The sequence below is a fragment of the Cheilinus undulatus genome, linkage group 19 (genome assembly GCF_018320785.1).
Source record: "Cheilinus undulatus linkage group 19, ASM1832078v1, whole genome shotgun sequence".
Lineage (NCBI taxonomy): Eukaryota > Metazoa > Chordata > Actinopteri > Labriformes > Labridae > Cheilinus > Cheilinus undulatus.
The window spans coordinates 16,143,890-16,155,406 of record NC_054883.1 but is presented as its reverse complement, the minus strand read 5'-3'; the positions used below and the strand labels follow the sequence as shown (position 1 = coordinate 16,155,406).

Sequence of the window (11,517 nt, the reverse complement as noted above, 5' to 3'; positions counted from 1 at the left end):
AATCAGGGCCTTCTAAATGCACCGTATTTGTCATCACAGCTCTGTGATTACTGGCTAAATATAGTTTCACTTCCTTATTCATATTAATACAACAGAGCTTTTGGCTGAATGAGATGCATAACTGAATCCTCATTCATAATTTAAATGTTTTGCAAAAAATAAACAGGATTTGAATTAAATAGATTAATTCCTGTACACTGAAAGCAAAAGTAACCAGAGTCTAATTCCTTGTTGCATCAGCATTCTTGGCCAGTAAAGCTGATTCTGCATTCTTCTGCATGGTGATGTGTTTTTTTTAAATTGAGCAGCTGTCTGTCACAATGTAAATAAAAACCCCTACAAGTATTGCAACAGACATGCAGTGGAAAAAGTTTGAGAGACCTTAAAATTCTGATATTGCGTTATTAGAGCGCACATGTTCACAAGGAAATAGTTCCGTTTCAGTTTTTCGGTTGTATTTCATCATTTGTCATATGACCAGGTATGCTTCTGTCAGAAAAGATTATGCAAGGCAGCACATAGTGAAGAGAAATTCTTAAAACTGACATGATTTCCAGTAATGTCATAACCAAAAGCTTAGACATACTCATAAATGTGTGTGTAGAATAAAAAGACACCAGGCTGGTCTTTAGTGCTCTCCTTTATCAGTTCTACAGTGGCATAACTATTAAACAAACATTTCTTACAAAAGTAACATTTCTTTACATTCATCATTTCAATCATTTTATAATCTACAAAGTGGTTGTGCTTTTAAAATATTTTCACACATACAAAAAATATAATCAATTTTAGTTAAAGAACAGCTTCATATAAATAGTTGATTCATTTAAAGCAATAAATAAAGCACTGCATACAAAAATACGGTACAAAGCATTGACTTTCATAGAAATGTCGTGCACACCGAGCTCCCAAATGTATAATCCTGATAACCATTCATGGTTAAAAGTGTAGTGAAATACAACATACATAAAACTGGTAGTGAATACAGCAGGACTGTTGTAATGCCTCTTCTTTTCTCAGCATAAACGTGTTTTTATTCAGAGTCTATACTGTCTATTCTAGTTTCCCAGAAACTAAAAGGATAGTTTCCAGTGTTTGACACTGAAATATAAGACTTGATCTTGATGATCAAAATCAGTGGATCAAACATCCAGGTGCGGAGTTCTCAGAGCTTTCTGTCTGCGTTTGTAGCAGACCACTGTGACGGCGATGATGATTCCAATCAGAAGCAGGAAGAGGAGGATGAAAACAGCGATTGTAACCACTGAATACTCTAGAAAAAACAAGGCAAAATTCCATTAGAAATGCTTTTCTGATTATTACAGGTCACAAATTGTGCAAAAAAATCACTTTTTCAGGCTTTTCAAACAAAAATATGCACCTCGGGCCTGTCCACAGTCCCCTCAAGTGCCAAGTGCCTCAAGTGCCCCCCCCCTTCGGAAAATTTGTGCTGAAACAAGCCGTTGTCAAATTTTCCCCTCATGATGTCATGTGGGGAGTTAGCTCTGCCCCCAGATTCAGTTGGCCCATCCTGCTTGAAAGAAAGTTCTGCCCACCCCTCCCGATCTCTCTCTCAGCTGCCTGCAAAGAGGGGGATCAGGAGAGCCACATCCATTTCCTGAGAGGGGTGTGGTCAGGGGGCGGAGTCAGACAGCTCAGTAATATTTAAAGCTACAGACACAGAAACAGCTCGTTCTGAGCAGGGCTAAAATAGAGGGTTTTTTTGACACATGTTTAAGGGAGCTCTGACACCAATAAAAACTTGTCTTAAAAGGGTTAGATATATCTGGTTTAAGCTCTTTATGTATTTTAAACTGGATCAGTGAGACTCTCTGTTTATATGCACAAAATCCCAGTTAAAGGAGCAATCCTTACAGACTCTTTATTTTTCAGCTCATGCAAATTTATTTTCTGGGAAACTGCTGGTCTCATCTCAGGGTTTTTAAGCATATCTTCTGTTTTTTAAAGGAAAGAATCAGTCAAATAAGGCCCTTTTTAACAGGCAGCACACGACACCTCACCTTCCAAGAGGGACGTGCCATCGTCATCAGAGCACTGGGGTATGCTCAGCTCTCCTAGCTGCTTGTTGATGCTGCGGCTGGGGATGAAAGCTTGGACTTCGAAGCAGTAACTCTCTCCCCTGTCCAGAGTAGTGAGCTCTATCCGATTAGTGTCAGAGATGTAAAATTTCTGCAGACAAAGCAAAAAGTAAAGATGTTAATACCGTCTAATCATGTTTTTTTAAGCCCATATATGAAAATATTTGCTTTAGCTTACCTTGCCACTGCTCTTATTCTTCCGATAGGTGACTTTATACTTTAGCTCGTCGGAGAAGATATCCCTGATGTTGAGCTGGCGGCCATCCTTAAACCGAGCCGTGAGTGGGTCAGTCACATACAGGGTGGTGGTCCTTTTGTCTTTGCTCACTTCCACTTTGAAGTCAGGTCTGCCTATATCAGCTATGGAGGAGAAAATGTGTTAACCAGCGTACAAGGTATCATGTAGCCCTGAATATCAAGCACTGTTAAGATTTTTTTGGAAAAAGGACAGTCCGTTCAGTTTTTAGGCTCTTGGTCCAAGGTCTACCCCATAAGTCCCAACATCTTCACATGAGGAAGGTACATTTTGGGTTCCCTGCACCATTACTCTGAATTTCGCTAAACTAAGACCTGTTAGGCTCATTTGTGGACACTATGTCTGCCCTCTTGTGGTCACAAATGCACATTACAACTATCAGTGTACTATCAGTGTAGCCGCCATTCTGCCACTCTCAACACAAAACTGTTCGAGGTAGGGCTTAATAATTTGCAAAAATAATCTAATGGCAATTTTCCCCCCAATATTACAATTGTGATTTAATATGTGATTATTCTTAGGTTCCTCATCCTATGTATTTTCAACAAATTCAAGCAATAAATGATTCCATATTATATCCTACATTCATCATACATTCATCATACATTTAACCATTTTATTGCAATAAGGATCTACTACAGTTTTACTTGGCAGAGAAAGCTCTGCTCTAGAGATATTCCCTGGGTTAGTTAAGCAGCTGCTTTGACTTTGCAGGGAGCACATGGCTAGAAATCCCCATATAGATCCACACATTTATGACAATGGGTATTGAAAACAAAAATTATTTAAAATCAATTTATCCATAGCAGTGTGAATCGGAATATGATGGTGCAACAAGCTTTATGCTATAAAGGAGGCAGCTGGGGTGGAGGAGGTGAAGCTGGCTGTCAGCTGATCACAACTTGGAGTATGACTTTTGTGAACTAACACTAAGCTTCATCAATTCTTTATGAATTAACAAATTATTTTTCCTCATATTGCAAACTAGATGTCATTTGCCTTATAAAGGAAAATGATCATTTTTATGTCACTCATTTTGATTAAGGACAACATAAAACACTAAAGGAAGTTTTTTGTAAACCATTATAAAAAATTTGACACTTGAATGTTTGCATAATGTGCATAAAATCTCTGCCACTGCAAAAATTTGATTTATTAAACTGGTAATTTTGACACATTTCAAGTTAAGGAAATATTGCAACTTGTGCGGTCTAAACTAATTTGCAATTTGCCCAGCCCTAGTTCAAGGTACGAAAACATTTCAAATTTTATGATTGAAATTGTTTATTTACCCTTTGTAATGTTTGTAGTTTGATATGGCTGCAAATCTGACAAGTTTTACCAACAGTAGCAAGCTAAAATGCAGCTAAACAGCAAGTACTCACATGAGGACATAAGGACTTTTTACTAGTGAATAAATAAGGGAATGTAGCTTGGGCAGATTTTTGGAAAGAAACCAAAAGTTTCCAAGTAAAGTCAGAATATGAACATGCGTATTGCATGTGGAAAAAAATCAGTCTATAAGGCAGATTTTTCTGCAAAATGGAAAAAGACTAATGAATTCAACAGAAGAAGAAACTCTGAGGTAACTCATTCAAGAGATACTCATGTTTGTTTGCAATTTCATTTTCACACAGCTGTGTTAAAATCATGTTCCTGCAGACTAAAAGAACATTAAGTAGACATGATGAACTATTTACTGTTGAGGTAATATTGTGTTTCAGCACAAGTTTTCTGAAAGATGGAAGGGGTGGGGGTGTTCTGATTCTTGAGGGGATTGTGGACTGGCCAGGAGCACATATTTTCATTAGAAAAGCCTGAAAAAGTGATTTTTGCACAATAAGTGAGAAATCCTCAGATTAATTGTGACTAATTTTTTTATCTTTTAACAGCCCTAGTTATTATACTGATCAGGTCCTATTAATCCCAAATAAGTATGGGATACCAAAAATACATAACAGAGGGTTAAATCATATATAATATGCCTAATGTGTCATTATTTTACAAGAGTTTGCTAATCTTATGGAGTATTTTTTTTTTTGTCTGTTATTGTTGCACCTCCTTCTTTCCTTCTTTAACTGAGCTCTTGTTCTCCCTGAGTAGATTGTGCTTTTTAGCTTTTAACCTGCACTGGCCTGCTTGAAAATGCATCTGAAACATGTTTGTAAAAAACTGTTATCTAACCGTGTTAGCACGATACATTATATTGATCCAAAAGAACTTACTGTCTGTGTAAGGGCAGAACCGCGGCGAGCTTGTGTGGGGAAACTCAACGAGGTCAGAGGTCACTCCGAGAGGGGGTTCAGATGAGACATCAGCCGTGTAGCAATCTTTCACGTCGGTCAAAGAGCTGGAGAGATCGCACACTGTGTCCGAGGACCGGATACAGTGAGTGTTCCTCTTTTTGTTCCCATCGTTCCTGCAAGAGTGTACACAGACATGACTAATCGATGCAAGAGGTTCCAAACCTGAGACAGGGTTAAAGAAACAAGGAAGGAGCATCATCAATTAGTTAAATAATAACGATTTTTGTGCCGTTTCGGGATAATTTCATTGAATTTGTCCAGCAGCACAGAGAGCTGCACCATTTACAGATTCTGATTCTTGACACATAGATCAGTAGTTCTCAGGGCCCAAACGTGGGTTTGTGAGCAGTTTTTTAATGTGTGCCTGGAAAAAAAAACAGTGGGAAAGTCTGTGAAGTCATGTGTACTCATTTGTTTATTCTGACTTCATACTTCATTCTCCCATGGGGGTAAGTACATTTCAGATTGTTTTCCTGACATCTCACCTCATGTCTTTGGTTATCTTGGGATAATAAAGACTTTTTACCCCCATGAAAATGTTTTGATTTCTTTCAAAAACAACCATGATTTTTAAGTAAATGTTTAGTTCCATCTCACTAAAGCATTTTTCATTAAATAAATTTAAAGAGTGAATAAAATTCTGGTTGGGACGGTTCATGAAGGAAGAGCTTGTAAGTCCTGAGGTGCTGTACGGAGGAAATGTAAGGTTGTGCTCTCATTGTGTGGTAAACTCCAGGTAAGAGCCAGGTGCTCTTGAAGAGAGAAGTGTAAACTGGCGAAAAAAGGAGAAGCCACCAGAGCTATCTTTGGGCACACTCGCTCAAGTCAAGGATCAAGTTAAAAAGCCTTTAAAATCTCAGGGCATATCTAATACAAGACTATGACAGTCTGTTACATCTTACACTAATATTTTTTGTCCTGCATTTTTGTTTACATTTTACATCTGGAGACATATTAAGTATGTTTCTGTTTTTTTCTCTGTCTCTCTTGTAAATCTTTATTTTTATTTTTATTCCCATGAATTATTAGGGGTTCTAAATGCATTCTGAGAACCTTTGAACCTGAGAACCTCAGATCATGGTTCCTTAAAAAGGACCTCACCTGTGTCTGTATCTTGTCCACGCCTAGATGAAAACTCTGTGTAGGTTCAAACCGGTCGGCATTCTCAGTGATTTTAGTGTCTTTTATTAGATATGCCCTGAGACTGAAGATAGCTCTGGTGGCGTCTCATTTTTTCTGAAATAACATTTCTTAAAAGGACAAACAGGTGAGGGTTTGGGTCAAGATACTCACCCGTAGTAGTCTACTGTGTAGGTATAATCGGGCGCAGGTTTTGGCTGCCATGTCAGAAGAGTTTTAAAGTTGACTGATTGCCAAGTGACATTCTGTGCTCTGGGATATGAACCTGCAAAGGATTAACATGGGTGAAGGACAATTCTAACACATTTAAGCTTCTTTAATGTTTACCTTTATTCACACAAAGACACAGAGAAGACACAAGATTAAATCTGCACATCCAGACTCATATATTTGTGACAATTTACTGTATACAAGTGACAAATGACACTCATTCACCAGTGTTCAACATATTTTTGTAGCTTTGAGCAGCCATCTAAATAAATTGTACGTAACTCATTTATGAGGCTGTTAAATAATGAGACTGCACTTGTGAGGATAAAACCGTGTGGTTCTCAGTCACACTAAGAGTTTTATATTAAAGGTTGTGTATTCACACACATCTGCTTTAAGTTTCCAATGAGTGATGTCTGATTATGATCAGCTTAAAAGTTATACAACCCATTAACTTTAAAATTTTAGTGAAATTGAACAAAACAGCAGCCGAATCTGTTGGTGCATTATCTGAGGTGAATGGGGAACAGTGTGAAAAGGACGATTAATGTTCTGGGCGCCCACGCTCATTAAAGTCTTCTGAAGATTTAAAAAAAATGTTGGAAATGATCGACGACCCAGTGTAAGAATGAAAGCAGAAATGGTCTCCACTCATAAAGGTATAGCTCGGCAAATTTTGCATGAAAATTTGAACATGACTCAAGTGTGCCAAAATTGTCTCAAAATTTCTGACTCCTGACAAATGTTAGCAAATCTGGGGAGACATTTTGCAACAAATTGAAGGAAACACAATATTTTTTCAAGTAGTGATTACGTGCAACCAAACACCATTATCACAAAGGATAAAGAAAGCAAGTCCAAATCCAAGGCCATGTTGTTTTCCTTGGGTATAATTTTGGAGGAGTGGGTTCCAGAAGGGTCAACGGTGATTTAACACTATTACAAACAGGTTCTAGAAAAACTGTGAGGAACAGTCAGAAGAAAGAGACCACAACTGTGGAAGAAAGGTTTCATTCTTCATCAAGACAACGCTCCAGCTCACTGCGCTCTCAGTAAAGAAGTTTCTGGGTCATAAACAAATCACAGTGCTTGATCGCCCTCCCCAGTTCACCTGATCTAGCACCCTGGGACTTTCTCTTTATTCCTAAGATCAAATCTGTGCTCAAAGGGACATGTTAAGGTCTAAGAATGACATTTCTGAGGCAACTGCCTGAAGACCTACAGCATTTCTTTGATTAACCCTTTAAAACCTATGGGATCGCCGGAGTTCCCATTTGCAATTCTATTTTTAACCACGTGTAGAATTGTAACCAGATAAGATAGATCAATAATTCTTTTTGCATATAAAACCAGAGGAATAACACTAACATATCACACAATAAATGTGTTTCAGAGTTCTGTTTCCTTCTAGAAATATCCTTCCTTATTTTGCAGAAATGTAGTATAAAGCGCACACATCAAAAACAATATAATACAATATAATCCAGGCTGTACTTGTGTTGTTTTCTTGCAGGTCACGAGTCGCACTTACTATTGTTTCAACATGGTCTTCTGCAAACACATGTATGCTCAAAAGTACGTGCAACTTAGAGATTTGATTTCACTACTGTAAATAGATTATTTTTATAAAGATGCTATCTTTTTTGCCAATTGTGAAAAATGTCATTTTATTTTCATTTTTGCCACAGTTTATAAAGATAAGCGTATTTAACAAATGAAATTATGACCATACTCAAATAAGTTTTTTGTGGTTTGAAATTATCTTGTGCAACTTTTTTACAGCTATGACATCTCTGTGTTTAGGAAAATATGTATAAAAAGGCTTTTCATTTTTCTTGTGTTTTTTTGTACTTTAGAGCAATATAATCTGTTAACATGGACTTATCACATACATACCATTAAAATTTGGGTTCTAACGATTGTACTGAGCCAATTCAAATACTTAAAAAATGGCCCTAGACTTGTTCTATGATAGGTCATAAAGGGTTAATGGAAAACCTGAATCGTCGGTCTGTTCCAGTCGAAAGGGAGTATAAAGTCTTTGAAAAATGTTTATGTTTAATAAAAATGTATTATAGCATTAGTTTCATTTTTAGCTATACCCTGTACACTCCTGTGTGATTTTTACTTTTAGGTTTTATTTTGTAACCTGGTGGGATGTCAAACTGAACCGCCCTTTCCTCTGGAATATGTCTTTTCCTATATGCTCTTTCACTTTTAGTATTTAGAATAACTATAAAGTATTTCTGACAGTGCAGACAGCCTCTGTTTTCAGGTAAAAGAAACTTTTTTGTTTCTAAAATGAAGAAAAACTTTCCCATGCCATTCCTTTAATAGAATGATGTTTGCACCTCCTTTCTCGTGTATTCTTAATAAAAATGATGCAAAAGAACGTGGACAACTGTTACGAAATCATAGTAAGCGACTAAATAAAGCATAAGCAGTAACTAACAAGTTGTTCAGTATTATTAGAGCTAGTTTTTGCATGTTCTGTGCCCTCCCAGAATGACCTCTATGCAGCCTGTTCGTGCCAAAACAAGTGAAAAATTCTGATTTGTTATTCTGTCATTTCCTTTGTCTTTCGCAGTCTCTAACCAACTGTTTGCATTTTTCAAAATCTTACAAATGAATTAAAAACGACATATTCATTTTAGTCACTCCTACAATGAAAAAAGTTTCGCTTTAATAACAAATTTCTTATGCTGAAATAAAAGTTTCTAATAGTTGGATCTGTCCTCGTGCATTTCTAGATGAAACAGTCATTAGGACAAGGGCGCGAGCTGCCAGGACCTACCTGAAGCCGAGAATGTGAGCTGAAGAAGCACAATCCACAGAGCTGCTGGTAATCCTGCAGAAGTCATGGTGAGAATCCCAAACACGTCGATTATCTCAGTCAAGAGTAGTTTCAGAGTCCTCACGCTGTTTCCTATTTAACAGAAGTGATGTTAACGTCGTACAGACGGCGGGATATGTATCTCAAACCACGGGTTATAGCAGTACAACTGCGATACAGTTGCCCAAATATGGAGCGTCCGGCACCGACGTCACCAGACTGGGCAGTATCATCCACACACCACAGTGCGTGCCTCTGCTGCTGAGGTCATTCAGCGGATACAGTAGGATATTCACCAGAATTACAGTCAGTTCCACTACGCTGAACACTTAACCATATGGCAAATTCACAGAAGCTTTACAGTGAAGTGATGAAATATTCCCGGCAGCCTAATGAGATCGCTATCATCAGACTAACGCAACAAAAAGCACACTGTTTCATACAGAAGGCGAGAAAGAGAGAGACACTGACAGAGCGAGGGAACTGATTAATCTTAAAATTACATTTTCACTTGCTAATATATTGGTAATATCCATAATGCATGATTATTGCTCAGTGCTGTGTTTGTGATGTTTATAAGCTGAAAATATTCCATGTTGATAAGCAAGTATAAAATTAATCACACTGATGACAGACCAATGATTGTTGGCTTCCATTCACAGGGTCCCTGGATTATGCCTTACTAAGCAAGTCACCAGACAGCTCCAGTGGATGAACGTGGGCTCTATTTATAGACTTGGTTGTTTAGATTTCCAGACACTCAAATTCCAGTGACTAATAGCATAGTTTTACACTGTGGTCTGAAGCCTTTGTAGTAAAGTTTTAATGTGTTTACCACTGTTACATAAAGCCCCAACAGAATCATTTTCATTAGTTTATTTGTTTTATTATTGACAGTTATTTTTAAATGGCAAAGAACTGCAGTGTTTTAAATCCCTCCTTCCGCTCCTTAAAACCAACTCCAAACATGTTTAAGTATTTCCATACTGTTACATGCTCTTCATCCACTGCAATGCCACCCAAGGTAGTCCAACTAAGTGGACTAGAGGTGACAATTAATGTAAACCAGGGAATACTCTTCCATAATGTTCAGTACAAGGTTATTTAAATCTAACTAGATAACTGAAATTTAAATTTGAAAATCATTTTTGTTAACTGAAACTAAATAATAACTAAACCAAAAAATGAAAAACTAACTAAAACTGTATAGTGGGCTTATAAAAATAAAATTAAATAAAATGGAGACAAAATATCCTTAGTTTTAGTCTTTGACACAACCGTACTGACTGGCACCTACACCCAAGTCTGAGGAGAGTAAAATGGCCTGATCTGATTGGTTAAGACTTCACTCAGCGGTAGATTCATGTCTGGAGTTGTATTCAAACATCATCTTTAAATAAATAAATAAAATTATAAGTAGCCTGCTAGAATATGTTTTTAAAAAATGTATGATGCTGGGTTGCAGATGGCCTACTGGTTTAAGGTGCGCCCCATGTATGCAGGCGGCCTGGGTTCAAATCTGGCCTGTGTCGCTCCCCACTCTCTCATCCCTGTTTCCGACTCTGTCCACTGTCCTCCTCTATCAATAAAGGTAAAATAAAAAGCCTGAAAATAAATCTTTAAAAAATGTATGATGCTCACTCCGCCATGACATGTATCCTAAAATAAATGACAGTAAAACTAATAAAAACTAAACTGAAATGTAGTCAGTGTGGAGGAGAGCATAAGGAATGGAAAGCTGAATGTCCAAATAGAAAGACAGAGGAGGAATGATTGAAAATGAGGTCTACAAGAAAACAAAAACATGAGGATGAAACCAGAAAAGGGGCAGATTTGAGCAGAAGTATGAGTACTGTCTGTGCAAAGATAAAATGTTTTAGCCTCTTTGGCTATGGTTATTAAGTGTGCGGCTGGAACAGGAAATCTGAAAGGATTGAGATTATTGTTGATGCTGCAAGAAAGTTCTTGGAATAACTGGAGAGGAAGTGCAGGGGCTGCTGGAAGACGCCTTCAGGCTTTTTCAAAGCTTTGAATGAAGTCGGCCAGAAATGTAAAAGGGATGGTGGAATAGGAAAAGAGAGGTGTGAGTGTGTTTGTTTATTTTCATTTTCAAATGTCAGTAACAAGAAAGTGAAGGGCTATTTCAAATCCAGTTGTCAATGGTAATGCAACACATTAGGATGCCAACTGCCTCGAAACACCATCCAAGAAGAAGAAGAAGACGGTCAAGAGAGAAACTGCAAAAAAGCTGAAATGAGATAGCTTAAATAACAAAAAACAGCACCGTTTACCACAGTTGATAGAGCAGTTGACAATCACCTCTTAACCCTTTAACACCTAGTTCATATTGAAAAAATTCAAACGGTTTCTGAAGGCTGAGAAGGTGTGGTTCTTATGGTCATTTCACCTTTTTCTAACTAGAAAAACTAACCAAAATTAAGTTATTTTTTGTTTTTCTTCATTTTTAACAGTTAAAAAAACACATTTTAAACATGTAGTACATTGTACACAACTGCCAGATACTGAAAGTACTTTAAATAATGGGCAAAAGCACTTAAAAGACATTTTCTGTGCCATTTATGGTTAAAATAAGAACGCGTACAGAGGCTCAGGTGTTAAAGGGTTAAAGGTCACATATTTTACCCTTTAAGACAAGTTTATATTAGTCTCAGA

At 37.3% G+C, this 11,517-nt stretch overlaps 1 protein-coding gene across 1 annotated transcript; it reads right to left on the bottom strand.

Annotated features, from left to right (window-relative positions):
• Positions 1-630: 630 nt before the first annotated feature.
• On the bottom strand, positions 631-8,972 carry f3a (coagulation factor IIIa). Its single transcript, XM_041814335.1, has 6 exons — positions 8,806-8,972; positions 5,955-6,066; positions 4,581-4,774; positions 2,278-2,459; positions 2,022-2,190; positions 631-1,273 (listed from the first exon to the last, which is right to left on the bottom strand). Exons 1-6 carry the CDS (start codon positions 8,870-8,872, stop codon positions 1,143-1,145), a joined length of 855 nt encoding a protein of 284 aa, XP_041670269.1. The 5' UTR covers positions 8,873-8,972; the 3' UTR covers positions 631-1,142.
• Positions 8,973-11,517: the final 2,545 nt, after the last annotated feature.

What these genes read in the sequence shown, in the direction of transcription:
- f3a (XM_041814335.1), bottom strand. Translation starts at nt 8,872, where the DNA reads ATGACTTCTGCAGGATTACCAGCAGCTCTGTGGATTGTGCTTCTTCAG. An exon ending in GTTCTGCCCTTACACAGACA is followed by an intron (nt 2,460 to 4,580) that starts GTAAGTTCTTTT and finishes TCTCCTCCATAG; the next exon opens with CTGATATAGGCAGACCTGAC. An exon ending in TGGCACGTCCCTCTTGGAAG is followed by an intron (nt 1,274 to 2,021) that starts GTGAGGTGTCGT and finishes TGTTTTTTCTAG; the next exon opens with AGTATTCAGTGGTTACAATC.